The 17427-nt window shown below is 41.0% G+C and overlaps 1 protein-coding gene across 13 annotated transcripts in view; it reads right to left on the bottom strand.

Moving 5' to 3' along the window:
* Positions 1-2612: 2612 nt before the first annotated feature.
* The window catches only part of SGCD (sarcoglycan delta), a 401695-nt gene continuing 386880 nt past the window's right edge, over positions 2613-17427 (bottom strand). For all 13 annotated transcript variants that reach the window (XM_084536002.1, XM_084536004.1, XM_084536008.1 and 10 more), the window contains 2 exons: positions 13406-13529; positions 2613-11730 (listed from right to left, as the gene is read on the bottom strand). In XM_084536002.1, coding sequence (XP_084392128.1) covers positions 11557-11730; positions 13406-13529 — 298 coding nt within the window. In that variant the 3' untranslated portion in view covers positions 2613-11556. The remainder of the gene's footprint in view (positions 11731-13405; positions 13530-17427) is intronic.

The following is a 17427-nucleotide window of genomic DNA, read 5'->3' as shown; positions in this document are numbered from 1 at the left end:
ACAAGCAGCACTGGGGCCTTCCTGTCTCCCATCTACTTGGGAGTTGCTGCCATTTATAATACTTGCAGGTGGGTCACAGCCAGGCAGCAGCATGGGCCCAGAGCTGTTGAGGAAGGTGAGGTGGGAACAGGAGCCCCACAAGGGGTCCAGCCCCAGCAGCAGCAGGAAACCAAGCCAAATGAGGTTGTTTGAGAGATTTCAGTGGTGTTTTGTGCTATTCCCTCCCTGCACGCACCCACTGAACAGGGCCAAGCAGATGGTACAGGCATTCCTCAGTGAGGAGGCAGTGGTGTGTGTTCTGCCTGCACTGCGATGTTTCTTTTGAGACTGAAAGCAGAGGCTAGAAGTAGGGGAAAAAATGTCCCTGTAGGTGTGAAGGGGAAAATACCACAGCTGGTGTTACACAAGCTTGGTTGTATGATGGCCTGAAGCAGAGCTGTTATGTGAAGGCCTATTCACAAACCCCAATTGTGAAAAGTGCAGATCATATCAGTAATGTTTATTACAATAGCCTGATAGTGTGAATCACATATTTAAAGACTACCTACACTCTGCTTTTTATTCGGGAATGACTGCAGAAAAAAAAGCCAAGTTTCAGCTGCTGGCCAGACTTCTTGCTTTTTCTCTATTAAATGAGGCCATATAATTTTCCTCTGGGATACATTTGGCACCGGAGCTATTTAGGTCTGAACCCTCATCACTAAATTCAAGAGGATTTTTCTGCTCAGTTTAAGGACAGAAGAAGCAAGGTCACAGCACCAGAGAAAAGCTGTTAAAACAGATAGTTCTCATCACTGATTTTTGGACTCTGTTCATAAAAATAAAAATAATCACCCTGATTTAACAACTGAACTTCCATAGCAGAAACTTGTCTGTACTAGATGTAGATGAAAAATACAAAAATCCAGCTGCACATAAAATTTTAAAATGTTGAAGTTGTTATCATTTTACAGAGTATGAAATGGATTCATTTGGACTCAATGGTTCTTTTCTGCTTTTGTGATTTTTTTTTTGTTTGGTTGATTCATCTTTTCTGCTAGCTAGGAAAAAAAAAAAAAGAAGAAAGAAAGAATGAATTGCCTATAGGGATAGAAAGGAAAGAAAGTAAGAATCAGGAAGTACTTCTTAAAACCGGAAAGGCAAAAAATCTGGGAAGAAATTGCATTTTGATAATTTTCCAGGGAGTGGATTTCACAAAATGAAACCTGTTTTTAACCAAAGCTTTCCAGGCTTTCAAAACCACTTAAAATATCATTGATACTGAGTACCACCACTTAGCATTTCTAATGTAGGGGCACTGCAAATGCTGCTGCTAAGGCTGAATTTCATAACTCCTCCCTGCATAAATCGCAACACATGTGAGGCAGCCGAGGAGGAGTTTCCTGGTGCTGGTGAAGGAGGCAGCCATCGCCTGCTGTGGCAGTGCTGGCTGCATCTCCTGCTGGTGCTGTGCAGTCGCCGGCAGCATGGTGCTGAAATGGGGTTAACTTATGAATCATTTCATTGTCAATTTGCTAGAAATTGCAAACTCAGGCCAAGAATGACACCTGAAGTTCAGCTGAAATATGTTTTTTTTTTTTCTTTATTTTTAAATATTTTTGTTTTTGTTATTTGTTTGTTTAAAACTGCAAACAGTCCAAAACCCAGAGAGCAAAAGACTGTGTGTGTCCGCCGAACAGACCTGTGTGAACTTATTTGAAGCCTGGTAAACAGTACCTCTCCCAAATGGTAAACACGTATCCCTGCAGCCTGGACTCTGGCAGTATCTCAGCTGTGATGACTGGGCTCACGCTCTGTGCATTTGGAAGGCACGCACGTCTTTTCAGCCGGACTGAATTCTTGCTATTCGTTCAGCTAATGAGCCTCAATCAATGTTCTCATTTACCGACAAAATCCATGGTGAACAAGTTCATATTTAAAATCCAGCTCCTGCAAAATGCCCTCACAAGTGATTGCCTGGCATGTGCAGAGTCACCCTGAGCATCTGATTAGTTAGCCAATTAAAATAGAACTGATGGATCATTAAAGCAACCAGTTGGTCCAAGCTGCTTTTTTTTTTTTTTCCCCCAATTTATTTTTATTTATTTATTTTCAGGCAGACTTGAGCTCGTGCTCCCCACAGTGTGCGCAGGCAGGGGCTTGTTCCTGGATGTGTGCACCTGGCTCTGGTCCCCCCTAGCCTGTGGAAACCCCAGGGTGCTGCTGGTTTGGAGCACGAGCATCACCGGTTCCACCAAGAAGCGATCCTCGCTGAGACGTTTGTGGTGCTCAGGCAGGATCTCAGTGCCCACAGCACTGCTTGGCTGAGACACTCCTACTGTACAACAAGGGCAAAGCTCAACCAAACTGTAAATAAGCAAGATGGTAACTCAACTTTCCCCATCATTTCTTCCTCTACAGCATGTTTTGGTGTGAATATATCCAGTGACTTGAAGCTGTGAAACAGATCACTCGTATGAAGCAGTCTGGCACATCCTATGGACACACAGATACATGCAGATAATACAGACATATCTTACAAACACATCCTAACCATACCCTACAGACAAATGAGTGTTTGAAGTCTAAATCTTATTTGTCAAGCTCGTAGAAACAAAAAAACTCAACATCTCTTTCCTTCTTAACAATCATTATTTTATTAATATATTTTACAAGATTGCAGTTGAAATCATTTAAATACAAATTTATTTTTTTATACAGAAAGTGTAATAAAGTTAAAATAGTTCCTTGTGTAATTCATAGCATTATTGCAATGCTTACAAAATTTTGCATAGAGTGTGCAAGGATTGATGTTATTTGATACAAAAAAGCTTTATATTTTCCCACACAACCACACACATACATAAATTAAAAAGAAAAAAGCCAAACAAATCTGAATTTCTTAATGAGAACTATGATAAGACTTTAAATTCATTTCGTCCTGTTTACAATATCAAGGTCATTGGTGGTTATCAGAGTAGAGGTCAGACAAGGTATTTTAACCATCACAGATGAAAACTGCCATAGCATATGGGTCATGCCTTTATGCTACTGTTGTAGATGAGTGGGGATTTGCTTCAACTCACACTGAATGTTGTTCTGCTGTTGGGTCTAATTACGTGGAGCATGTGTTGGGTTAATATCAGCAACTCTATTGGCATTCGTGCACAAGGAAACTAATTTGATAAGGGGTGGGCAAAAACTAAAATAAATTAAAATAAAAAATCAAACGGATCTGAGTCAGATCCAGCAGGTCAATCCCTTCCCTGCACCCAGAGTACTGCACAGTGCAGATCCAGATCAAGATCTGGCTCATGGCTCAGGAAAAGCTCTGATCTAGGGAGAAATCTGGGTGTGAGTGCTATCAACCAAGCCCTTCTTTGATAAACATCGGGTGTGATAATTGCTCAGGTCTGCTCTTTATGAGGCTTCTGGAGTGCTCTCACTCTGCTGAGCAAGGGCAGGATTTGTTACTCCTAACTTCTGTGCTCTCTCTGAAAACCCACAGGAGGGGACAAGAAAGCAAATTCCTCCTGCAGTGTATGCTCTGCGGAAGCCACTCCACACACAGTGCAGCCCCAACCTAACATGCATGGGAGCAGCAGAGCCCCAGAGCCTTGGTGAAACCTCCTGCTGCATGTACTGCCCAGAAAATCACCTGGCTGGAGCATGGATTGTGGTGGTTTAGACAGGGTACTCAAACCTTCAGGGGGAAACCCTCAGTATAGGTTACCTGTGAGTTATGCGGAGCCCCATCCTGATTTACACCAGCTACAGAGTCAAGAGCCTGTCCTGTGAAAGCTTCTGCACTGCTCCATCCCAGCCTTGCAAGGCAGGCACCGTTCCTTGCTGCTGTTTCTAGTGCAGAGGACCTGGCAATGGGACGGAGATCAATGAGAAAGGGCAAGGCCAGCCCTCAGCCTCCCCACCTCGCAGGCTGCCCAAGGGCAGGCAGCCTACCAGGGGCATCCCCTGGATGCCTTCAAGGTGATCAAGGCCTTGTTAAAACAGCAACCAATAACCACCACCATAATTTATACCACTTAGACTGAATGTACACATCCATCTGTAAAATCATTAGCATTGCCAAAGTGTTTCATTAGCTGCTACATCAAAAATAGCACTGGTAGTGAGCGCGCAAACCCAGAGGAGGACCCAAATGAAAACAAAATTAGCAGGCTCTTGCTTAGTGGAGCAGCTAACTCCCTGCTCTGCAGGCGGCTATCCTGGGAGAAATCTCGCTGTAGTGTTGGGGGTGGTGGTGTTTGCAGCTAAGTAAGTGTGGGAGAAACTCTAACAGCAACATTTTTTCAACTATAATCCAGCCTTCGGTAAAAATAGAACCACCCACAAATAATTATTCTTCTGCTCTCCAGCGTAAGCCTGCCTCAAGATGTTTCAAGGACTCCGTTATGAGGAAATCTTTAAAAGAACAAAGAAACTACATTGCTTTAGAAAGCGATAACGCATTTAGCTGTAGGCAGGCTTCAGAAAGCTTTATTTCCTATCAGTGGTTAAGCCTTTAGTATGGGGCAAAAATGTGAAAGAACAATGCAATTCTGAATTCTTGCTACATGCAAAGATGCACATGACCTATGCATTGGAATGGGCCTATTCCTGTCATAGTGAAAGTGTTAGAAATAGTGAGACTTTCTATTTGGGATGGACCTGATGAAAGGCTCCAACATGTCCTTTTCATCTTAGAAAAAAAAAAAAAGAAGCCATTTTTACTAAGGCTGCAGGTTTTTATCTAAAGCATTTGAGAGCAGGAAACAATGTAAATGCAATACTTCTGCACAAATTTTTCTTTCTGACATTTTCTCTTGCAGGCAGAAAGATTCGACAAACTACATATTGCTTCACAGTGGACGCATCCTTCCTACTTTTAAGTACTGGTTAAAAGCTAACAAAACTCACCCTGTCCATGGAGATGAGTGGCCCCAAAGGAAATGTGGCTTCATCTGACCAGGCAGCCCACTGCTACTGATTTACCAGTGGCAGAAGATCCTAGCCACCACAGACGTCGAGCTGTAATAAGGTGAGACATTTCCTGGAAGTGACACCAGAGCCAACTTTCCTGCAGGAATTACACTTGTAGCAAATTAATTTTTAAGGGACTCACATCTCTAGTTTAAAGTGACTTGGATAGGAAATCTCAGTGGTACACTATGGTTATACTTTCTTGTTCACTTCAGAAAAAAATCCTGCAGCTTTAAAATATCCATGTTTTCCTGCATAAAGAAAGCGTGTCACTTTTCACAAGGGCACAATGCAATTCAAGTGGCAGGACAAGAGAGTTTTAAATGATAAAGCCTCAGGGCTGTATGTGCATAACCATGTGCTTCTCAACCACAGTAGATTTAAAAGCTTTCTAAATACAAGCTATTCACTATAATTTCCATCCAAGCCCCAAGCCATTGTGGTTATTGTGGACGGAAACAACACCCTAGCAATCTTATCCAGCCCAGGCTGTAAGTGCTTTCAGTGACAGCAATTCCACTGTGCACTAGGAAAGATCAAACATAATTGCTACCATATTTAGTAAAATGGATGTTATTAATTTAAAGTATAATAGTGTAAACAGACAAAGAAGTTTGCTGCATTACCATGATTAGGGTGATGTCTCTTGCCATTTCTTCCCTCTCCCTCCTACCTGCCTTCTTTAATTTACTCTGCTCCTGCTTGAATAATCTCATCAGCACCACATCAGTGTTTAACCCTGCTCCAATCACAGCCATAAACTTGGCTGCATCAGCGGTGAAAACATCGCAACTGCCATGGAGAATTTACCCAAAAGGCCTACATTTCACCTTAGTGCTACTGCTTCATGCTTGATGCTTGCTGATTTTGGTCTTTGGAGGCATGAGAAGCTGAGATGGCATTTGGGGACCGCAGCCACCTGAACACAGCCCCATGTGTGTGGCACAACACCGGCTACCAAAACATTACACAGCAATTTCAGAACTGATGGAAAAGCTTAAAACAGGGAAAAAGGAAATGTTACTGTGATTGCATTCCTCAGCAACAACAGCAATGAGAATAAAGAAGCTGCTGTGTTCAGATTTGAAAAACACCAATCTCCTGATTGCCAGAGCTTGACAGGAATGCTCCCTGCATCTGCTCAGGTGATTTCAGGTGATTTCTGGGTGATGACATTTCCAAATTTAAAACGTCAGCTATTAAAAAACAAAACAAAGCAAAACAAACAAACAAAAAAAACCCCACCAACAACGCACAAAAAAAACACACAGAAAAAGAAAAACACACACACAAAAAAAACCAACAGCTCCTAACTTTCTTATTTTTACTACATGCACTTTAAAATGAAATCATTAAATCATTACAACACAGTTATTCTTCTTCACCAAGCAGGGTATTAAGAATTCTTAAGATTCAGATGGCTTTACAGGCGCCATCCTTCTCTTGCTCATGTCCTCCCTGAAACAGAGCCCGAGAGCCCCATGCCTGCCTGCCCTTGAGAAATCCACAAAGCCCCCCTGCCAAAACCTACCAGCATCCCTCACTGGCTGATGCTCAAGTGCAGGAAAGTGCAAAGCCAGTAATATTTCCTCAGTTTATTTATACTTTTAGCCTGGGAGCATGTCTTTTTTTTTTTTTTGGCTATTTCTGCATGTTTCAATTTTCCGGTAACCTTACCCTCTGTATACATTTAAAGAACTTCACTTTATTTCCTTTCCTCCCTGTTAAGGAAATTAAAGTTTTCCTGCCACGGTATTCTCTCAAATGCAGCTATGCAATAAACCTGTATTTCTCCTGGCCAGTTCCAAAAAGCACCATTAAAGTTAATGCATTTCAGGCATGAGGGCAACCAGAGAAGGGATTAATTTCTGTAAGTCTTTGGTCTTTGTCTCACTGTCTTTTGCAATGTGAAACTTAAAGCCATAAGAGCAAATAGAAAGAAAATTGTATGTGAGCATGTGTATATATATATGTGCATGTGTGCATGTATTTTATGACAACAAAAGTTAATTTCCTTTAAAATCGTCTGTCACTGCAAGCCAAGTGTGATGCAAACTGACTGGACATCTTCAGAAGTTCCATAGGAATTGCTCCTTAGTCTTGAAACAATTTCTAGGGAGGGTTTTCTTGACATCATTTTGCTGTACCACATATTACAGATGGTATTTTTAGGCTTATGCCTTAAACGTCTTTGCTTGTGCATTACGATATTTATAATTGAGGGAAAAAAAAACAAACAAGAAACATAACTCTTAAAATACAGATGTTTGACAAGACATGACTGAGAGAAACAAATAAAAATCACTCCTGCACATGCTTAGTCTTCTAAAAATGTATACCTAGGAGAGGCCTTACACCTATTTAAGTAGTTACTGGCTTTCCCCTTTCAAGGACTTCCTTTAGTGTTAACATTTCTTTTTACTCTAAAGCTGCCCATTTCACTGACTACTGGGTAAGATTCTTCTTACAAGAGTAAAAACAAAACAAAACAACAAAATAAAACAAAACAACAACAACAAAAAAACCCAACAAACCCAAATACATGGAGAATGGATACAGTTGTACAATTGGTATTAGGATCTCTTTTTTTTCTAATGGCAAAGTCTTTTTGCTTTAACCCTCCCCACATCTACAAAGAAGGGTCATACATGACATATGGCTCAGGTACTGGAATACAAGTAAGCACTGACAGCCATTTTCCCGACTGTGTACTGTAGTGTAGCATTTAAAGCAAATTTAACAAGGTCCCAAAGCCCTGTAAAATCAAGAACTACAACACATAAAAGCATTTATCATTAACTGGTTGCCTAAGGTATGTTGACGGTGGTATCACAGTCCCTTGATCAGCATTTCAATGTTTTTAATGCACATAGCTGCAATGCAGGATTGCACACAGTGCAGAGTCAGAGGTCAGCTCCACAGCCACCGAAATAGCTGGCAGTGTCTCCATCGGCATCAATGCCACGAATTTTCACCCATCAAGCTCCTGCTGTAGCTCAGGCTGTGAAGTCATTGGGGTCTCTTCCACTGAGCTTGGTATAAACAAATTCACCATCCACCCCAGCCTTGCCTTAGTGTTGAGAGGTAAAACTAAACTCTGATTTGAGATAAATGACATCTCCCCTAATAGCAAATGCTCAATTGAACAAAATTGCAGGCCCAATTCATAAAGAAATACACAAATCACTGTTGTTTTTTTTGGCATTTATCAATGGCAGGTAGAGCATATGTACAAAATACCAGGCAGGGAGGTTGCAACATGGATGAACTCAAGGAAAACCAACCCATAAAGTAAAGCAAATGTGAGTGGACTCCAGGCAAGGCAGGAGGAACAGGGAGACTCATGCATCTGCCTCTTGGAACAGGTGAGGTGGCCACTCCACCACTGCCCCCAGCAAACAAACTATGAAACATGAGATAGCTGGATGTGTTTGCATGCTGCTTCTTAAATAAAGTGCCTTTTTTTCCCCTGGGATCTCAGACCTGCAGTCCTGTTTGCTCTGGCTTGCCACTCACAGAACAACAGGGGATGAGTCATGAGGCCAGGGCAAGAATGGGCATCATCATCCAAACCGTGGTCTTAATACTCAAGTGGGGCTTAGATGGTTTTCAAGTCTCCATATAGGTTCGATCTCTTTAGCAACACAGCATATCATGTTATGCTCTTTAAGATGGGAACATGATTGTAAAATATATCTAAGTAACCAGAACTCCTTTACACAGGCATGATTAAAGTCATGTCCAAGAAGATTTCTGCAGAAAATGGTACTTTGTAGTGATGGCACGGATGTCTAAGGCTGTTCCCTAACAGCTCCCCCATAGAAATTCATACCAAAATAAATGGCTGAATGTCCTCAGGCAGTTTCATAGCGTTCCTAATACGAGAAGGTGATAACCTTGTCCAAGAGCTCAGCTGAGAAGACCAACCACTCAGAACGAAATTGCTGGGAAAGCAGTGCTCAGTACAGCAGCTAAATGGTGTGTGGGGATGAGGACTGAGTCAGCAGACTCCTGGGAGCAGAGCATGGAGATCAGAAGGCAGCATCCCTGGTGGATCAGTCCTTGTGTTCAGCCCCATGTTTCTCACTAGCACTGACACCCCCATGGAAGGGAAAGTTAATGCAACTCGTTTTCTGTAGAGGATACTCTTCCTGCAGCAGCTGTCTTCACAACCACTCAAGTGCTTGTGCATGCAGGATTTGTTTATGAATTGGGCCATGCTTGCTATAAGGTTTATGATCAGTATTAAATGAAACAGGGAAAAAAATCTACAGTAAATGTAGGACTATGAATGGGACTCCTGTTGTGGTCCCAGAGGTAACGTACACAGTATTTTGCTGTATATAATATGTTAAAAATAAAATAAAATAAAAAATCGGTATCATTCTTGGTGCCCCTACAGTCTAAATGCATTTCATTAACATCTAAGTTGCACAACCAGATCCCAAGACACCCTCCTTTCCCTCCCCCCAGATGAACTAGTTTTAGTAACAAGATAAATATGATGTGCTTCTCCTTGCTGAGTGCATTGACTTAAGGCATAGGCACAATTCCCCTCTTTGAACAGAGATGGTATAGTCCTGTGTCCCAATACAATTGTTATCCTGGGTGACCCTTTGCATTCGAACATTGACTCAAGACATAATAATTACAGGAATCATTCATTAACAAATAGTTTGAATTCATTCGTTGATCTGAAAGCATCACTGAAATAAATGTAAATCACTCAATACTCTTTCAGGAATAAATTTTATGGGAATGTTGCTTTGTTAGGCAACAACATCTAATCCAAAGTTCATAGAAATCTTCCAATTGAGTCCAGCCAATTTTGGATTAGGCCAGAATAGATCATTTAAGAAAAATAAATAAATAAATCAAACCCTGGTACTCTCCAGACCATACGAAAATGTGTGGAAATATGTAAAAAAAAAAAAAAAAGAAAGAAAAAAAAAAAAAGGAAAGGGCTTAGTTACTTCTAAAAATTATTTTCAGCTACATTTTATCTTGAAAATTGCTTGAGGAATACCAGCTTTGCTTAGATATGACTAGGGATGGGCACAGATCTGTCATATTTGCATACAAGGTAATATTTTCAATAGCATCTCAGTGACTTAGAAACCTTACGGTCCTTGTGAGATTTACTGTGACTTGAGCACCTTTGTGATAATTAGTTCATTGTTTTTCAAGGATTTTTGCATGCAAAATGGATGCAGTTATGGGTCAGAATTCAAAAATCTGGGCTCTTCTCAGTAATTTTCAAAATTTCAACAAGGGAAATTATGTTACTGGATCAGGTGCATGTTTTATCCAGTAAGGAAAAATGAACCCATGAAGAGACTCAACCACAGAGTTTTTTGAACTCAAATTCCAGATGAACCACCATCCAAAGCCTTTGCTTTCCAGTAATCTGAATTTGTCACCATCTTTATAGATTCTTGAAAAAAAATAATAATCTGTTACATTGTCAGCGTCTCTGATATTTGCAATCTCTGCAAAATTTATGTGATCTTGGACTGCATATCCTGAATAGAAGGATGACAAAAATTCTGGTATAACATTCATATTATACATCCAATTTGTAGGAACTTCTATGTTTCTATGGAGAGAGTAGGCAATTTTCTCTGTTTCTGTAGGTATTGGTAGGTAATGTCCAAATCTTAAATCTTACCTTCACAAGGTACATCGGGTCTTTTCAAATTTGAAGGTGGTAATAGAGAGCACGAAGGGTGATCCAGGACACCTGTTAACTAAAGAGGTTCAAGGCTTTTCTATTTTAGTCCAACCTTCACTTTTTTTTTTTTTTTTCTTTTTCTTTTTTTCCCGTCAAGAACTAAATACAAGGCTAGTTCTGTTAGCACAGAGATGACTTTAGGTTAAGGTTAGAGCTTTTGAGTCACACCTGAATAGCACAAGGCATCCACTGCAGGTGAAGGCAAGAATCGAATCTTTTCATCAAATGCTCACTCCAGCAAGAAGATCAGGACTTTCCTACTGGCCAGGTAGAATCCATCTCTCCCAACAGGGAGTCATGCTTCAGGTGAAAATTAAAGAGTGTAGTTTAACCGCAGGTATCTTGGATCACTCTAGGCAACCAGCACAGCACATGTGGACATTTTGTTTTTCTCATGTCACTGATTTAATGGTGCAAAAATAATCAGAGACGCTACTCTCCCCTTTGTATGTTGGTGGGTCTACATTTGGTTCCAGGGTCTTGACCAGCCAGCAATCCCATTGCTCTTAGAAGATGATCAAAAACAAGGGGTGATCATTAGACTATGTAATTACAAAAGGGTCCAGGGGAGCATCAAGTCTAATTCAGTAGATCGTACCAGTAAATTTTGGTGGGGGAAAGAGAAATGCTACAGAAATGTAACAGGGTCACCCTGGGATTCCTTGTACTGAAACATCATTTTACACAGAGGATATATATAATTTTATATATATATTTTATATATATATATTCACACACACGCGCGCGCACACAAAAAAAGTCTTTGATAGGCTTTCTGTGTTCTAGTAAAAATAGTTGGCAGCTGCAATCTGCGAGACCAGAATTAGCTTTTGTGCTGCCTGCAATGCCCCACTGCAAATTGTCTCTCAAAGGCAGACGCTTGTATTTATCTGGCAGGTCGAGCTAGAGCCTGCCTGAGACAGAAATAACCTCCCATTGGGACACACACAGAGCTCGTAGATTTTTTGCCTGGACCCTGCAGAAGAGGAAGATCCTTGAGGCAAGTTAGGTAGTTTGATTTTTGCAGAATTCAATGTTATCTGAAGTTGGAGAAGGAGAGAGAGAAAAAAAAGAGAGAGAATTAGTGAAATCTCTGTTACTGCTGTTAATTTAGATCTTGTGTTTAAGGAAGCATCCTTTGGACAACTGGGCTGCTACAGAAACTTGGCAGGGAAATGTGTGAAACTGGGGAAAGTCTGATATAAATCTGGGTGAGTGTATTACCTGCCTTTACTGTGAGCCTCCTAAGACCTCAATTTTTTTTTCTGTTAATCTACCCACTGTGTTTTCATAGCTTTGGCATGTCCGTGCCTGGGTTAACCCTTGCAGCACCCAGCAACGTGCCTCATTGCCTGGGGAAGAATGTACAGTTCACCTCCATACAATAACCCCTCTCCTCTGCTGGGACTTCTGGCACTGTGATCCCCTTTCCTTACAGGCTCACGGCTCTGACTTTTACGTATATTTTATGTAAACATATATATACACTTATGTATATTAAAAAATATTTAAATTCCATAACAGACCCAAATTTCTCTTTACAAAACAGCACATAAAAGTGAACACGTGGCAGCTCTCAGACACGTGGCAGCTGCAGGGAAGTGTTGTAATATTACTGAGAAGGTCAGCGTCAGATAACCTGCAGTCCAGAATATTACAGGGCGATTGACAGTATTTGCTCTTATCTTGCAATTACAGAAAAAATTGCCACTTCTGTTTTAGTCTCCAACCATCTAATCGCCTGAAAGAGACAGGTCAATATATGCATTTTAAAGGCAAATTAGTGTTGAAAACATAAAGAGAACTGCTTGCAGTCATGAAATGCCTTGGATTTCAATTGTAGTATATTAGGTAGGGGTTTTTGTTTGTTTTGCTTTGTGCTTTGTTGTTTTGTTTTAAAACCCTGATCAGGCTTCGGAATATATTAAAATGCCAACGTTTAGAAACGACAGGAATTGCAGTAAGAATCCCAACCTGTGAATCACACCGAAGATAGGAAAACATCAGGCCATATTGGACCTCTGCTGGTGGCAGGTTTGTGTTTTATGGGAAGCCTCCTGCCAAGGCTCTCCTTGTGTTCCCCATCATCCCCATCTTTCAGTGTCTTCCACAATTGTGGCGGGATGAAGGAATGAGAACTGGTGTGCACACATATTCGTGAGACACCAGAAGAGGCTTAATTCAAGACCTATTTTACTTTTGTTCTGTTATCAGTTTTAGATATTCTCTCTTTCCCTTTAGAAGCTTCCCAGTGCAACAACCTCTGTCTCCTAATATTCCCTTTCTTTCCAAAATGAAAACACCAGCTACAAAAGCTTGTCAGATCAATACAGGTGAATTAAGCTCTTCTTATAGAAAAATGTATGATAAAAGATTTAATTATGTTGGCCAAGTAAATCTTGTTTTAAAGTGACAAGGAAACAAAGAATTTAGGAGCACTGTGTACTTTACAGCTGCATAAATTTGCTTGAACAACAGATGCTATTATCCAAGCACTTTAAAAATAATGAATCAGCCTTCTCCACAGAGTGAGCCTTGTTTGCATATGATATGTTCAATCACTCCTAGCACAACCTAAGCTAGGAAGGCTGCTTCACCAGTGCTTTTCAATGACTGTTTCAAATGGAGCTGCTAAGTGAATCTTATAAATTTTATAAAACTGCAGATCTGGGGCTTGGTTTGCTTTTGCCATAAGGCTTGACACTCTTCGCTTACCTCTCCATCTTTGGATTCCAGCTTGAGCTCTGTCCTGCACGTGGCTTTCAAGCTGCCGGCCTCAGCGTTGATCTCAATGCCTTTCGGAGCCTCCATCACCAACGCGCGTGTAGGTGATTCCAGTCTGCAACAGAAAAGGGAGTTACAGAGCCTGCTGGGTTCAATGTGCGTGCTTAACCTCAAGCTTGAACAGCCTGGCTGCCCATTGCAAGGCAGCTTAGGACCCACTGAAGTTCAGATCCATGCCTGGTTTAGTCAGTGAAAAGCAATCATATTGAAGAAATCATGGTAAAATACATCACAAATTCAATCTGCTAACAATTCACATCAACTTTCCTATGCCATAAATTCTGGAATGAGATGCAGGGTGCAATAAAGCTTCCCCTGTGATCAACTCCCTCATACACAAGCTCACATTTGTAACTAATGAATACTAATGGGGGATATTAGCAAAGCAGTGTAGCTACACAGAGAGTGCAAGCACTTTTCCTCCTGAAACCACTGCTTAAACAGGAACAAATTCATTCTCATGACTCCCTGTAATGTGAAGTATAGGAAAGTTTAATGACATAAGAAAACTGATGAAAAAGATGCAGACGCCCCCAAATTCTTTGACCTCAGTCCTACGCTAACATCACAGTGCTCACAGCCAGCACCCTCTGCAGTGCTTTGACCCCTCCTAACTGTGGATATGCCAGAGAGATCTGACAACCCTATTACAGCACTGGCTAAACACAGCCAAACCTTTCAGTTCAGGCAATTGAGGTTAATGCTTTAAGATCCAGAAGTGCAAGGTTCAGTCTTTCTTGCTAATCATTCCTTCATAGCTCTTGTATTCTACTTGTCTCTTCTCTTCTTTATAAAACAGTCTCTTACTACTTTCTGTATTGAAAATAATAATAATAAAAAACATTTCACCCTCTCCAGGAATGTCCTCCTAGTTGACTTTATCACAATTTATTTACTGTGCCATCAGAAAATCCAGACTATGGTCTCACCAGCTGAAGTGAGCAGGAAGACTTGAACAGAAAAGCCTCTGCTCGGGTTGCTTTGGTCAGGCAGCAGAGATCACGGTGACAAAGGAAAATTCAAGGGCAGAATCCAACACCCAGCTTTCTTGGGCATCTTTTAGGATTTGCTTGCATTACTGCAGCAGCACTTCAGCTGTTTCTCTGCTCTTCATATATAATCATTTGTGCCAGTAAGTGTATTCTTAAATGGACTCCTGCTGGTACTGAGACAACATTATGGGAGACAGGGAATTTGGCTGTATTTATTGCAGCCAACAGTTCAATAAAGCAGAGGCACGGTTTCCTCTGTGTGGCACTTTCCAAGTTATGACTTTCCCTCTTGTTGGTGTCTTCATATTGCTGGGTTTCAAACACCTTCCCTTAAGACCCCAAACTCATCCGTAATTTCCTGGCTGACTCAACTAAATCTAAATTTCAGAGGAGTGAGGGATATATAGCCCAAGGAGCAAGCACTGTCTCGTGGCTAGCAGCCTCTGCACAACTATTCTGAGACGCTTTTTGTTTGCTCTCCACAGGGGAGTTACATCCTACATAAACCTTCTTCTGATCCCTCTGCTGGTATCACCCCTTGGCTGTTTCCTGTATGAGGAACCTAAGGTTAAAACTGCTGGTATTTTATTTTATTTTATTTTATTTTATTTTATTTTATTTTATTTTATTTTATTTTATTTTATTTTTTATTTATTTATTTATTTATTTATTTATTTATTTTGTTTGTTTGTTTTTCCTGATTGAATTGCAGATTGCATAGAGGAAAAAAAAGCCTGCAAGCCTGCAAAGAATGACTGACATGACGTAGTGCTACCTGGGATGTGATTCCCTCTGACCTCCCAATTGCAATAGCTGCCTTTCCAGTATCTGCAGAATTTCTTTATGGCAAAAATAGTCACAGCACACAGCCTTAGGGCTCTGGCACATGCTCTCTGGTGGCTTTCATTACAGTGGCCTAACACGCTGTCTGCTCCACATTTTCACTGGAAATTTCTACCCCAGGATACAGTGTGCTCTTATCCTTGGTAGTACAGCCCACAAGCTGGTGTCTACTCTGAAAACTAAGGACTCTCTGCTTGCACTGAGCCCCCAGGATCGAGGTGCCATGGCTGGGATGCAGGCACACATTCCCTCCTGCTGCCTCTGCTCCAGAGGCAGGATCCTCCAGAGGAGAAGCAGATGTCTGGGGCCAGTAATGTCTTAAGTCACTGTAGCCAAATTCACCAGAGGATGTGTCCAAACCCCGAGACAGCTGAGCTAATCCGAGGATAAAATAATTCCCAGGAACCATAGCCAGACAACTCTTCAGCTCTCCAGCATCCTAGTGGCTCTTCAATTTCTTTGATGTCTTGGCTGTCTCAACATATTTGTTCATCTGTTAATCTTGTAGCTTCTCTGCCCACTGAGAAATAAATCTTGTAAGTGCAAAACAGCGCTCAGACACCACAGTTCAAATGCAGTCATCTGCAGCAGCAGCACTCGAGTCCCTGCCCTTTGCGGTAGCAGCCTCTGACTCCCCCACCGGTGCTCTGCTGGAGCGTGTGAGGAGCTGGGAAATAGGAGAATAATTTCCCATGATGGGGGGATCGAGAGGGGACCTTCTCCTTCCATACCTTCCAGTCCTTGTAACCTCAAAATGAGTTAAATTTGTGCTTTGAACAAGCTAACAAGCGCCTGGGAGTTTATTAGATAACATCACCCCAAAGTTTTAATCTCTTTTCATGTCTAACAAAGAGAGTGAGTTGTTCTCCCTCCTCCACCCAACAGAACCCTACAGGCAGGATAATCTTAAAAAACACTGATGAAAACCCATGCAATTTTAGACACATCCTAGTCCCTACACAGCTCCTTACACCCTGGAGACACATGTTCCTCTCAAGCATCTCCTGATAGTCCCTGGTGTGACGTGGGACAAGCATTCAACGCCCTGCAGCCCCACACGTGTTTTTAAAGTTAGCTGAGCTGAGCCCCCCACTCTTATCATCTTAAATCACTAGATCAGACAGCTGCAATCTTGCTGACATGCTGAAGTAACCAAAATCCATCCCTTTAATATTAAAAATAACATTTTGAAGCCCAGAGCTTTTTTTCTTTCTTTCTTTCTTTCTTTCTTTCTTTCTTTCTTTCTTTCTTTCTTTCTTTCTTTCTTTCTTTCTTTCTTTCTTTCTTTCTTTCTTTCTTTCTTTCTTTCTTTCTTTCTTTCTTTCTTTCTTTTATTTTTCTTTTTTCTTTTCCTTCCTTTTTTTTTTTTTTTTTTTTTGTTTTGTTTTGTTTTGTTTTTAAGAACCTTAAAACTATGGAAATGAATGCAAGTACTTGAACAGCAAAGTGCAGCTCTTCCAGTGCTGAGAACCTTGTGCTTACAGCCTGAGTGGTTTTGTACTTATGCTGTGGGTTTGGAGCCTGACTCTTCTCTCTCACAGCGGTGTAACTCCATTTGCTTGCAAAGGACTTTTGTCCCAATTTATGCTCCTGTAAGCAAGGACAGAAAGGTCTTAATAATTTTTAATTTGTCATTAGAGGGGCATATGATTGCAAGGGATTTAATTTGATTATTTTCTGATTTCTTGAATGAATCCCTGAGACAGCTGTCTTTAAACCAGGAGCTGAAAAATCTATGCAAAGCCAGAGAAAACATTTGAGGAGTTTATGCTCTAGGGGGTTTGAGGAATGTTTACCGAATACTTTCATTTAAAGCAAGTGTTTAAGAGACACTCTGCTTTTAAACCTAATTCTGTCTTCCAGAGCAGAACCAATTTGGAGACTAATAATGAAAGAAAATGATTTAGCGATGAACAGATAATTTGTTCAAAATCAACATTTGTTTTTCAGTATGATACTCTGGAGCTTTCAGTAGGATTCACATCCGGCGAGGTGTAAGCCTGTACTTACAGCAGTAGGCTGGAAAGGTGGCTGCATGAATATAGATTGTTTCATTATTTGCTCCTGCTCTTGAATTTTCCATCCCAGCAATTGGCACATAAGCCCTTTTTATTGACC

This window comes from Aythya ferina (assembly GCF_964211825.1).
Source record: "Aythya ferina genome assembly, chromosome: 14".
In the NCBI taxonomy this organism is placed as follows: domain Eukaryota; kingdom Metazoa; phylum Chordata; class Aves; order Anseriformes; family Anatidae; genus Aythya; species Aythya ferina.
The sequence above is the reverse complement of the archived record's forward strand: the minus strand, read 5'-3'. Positions and strand labels throughout refer to the sequence as shown.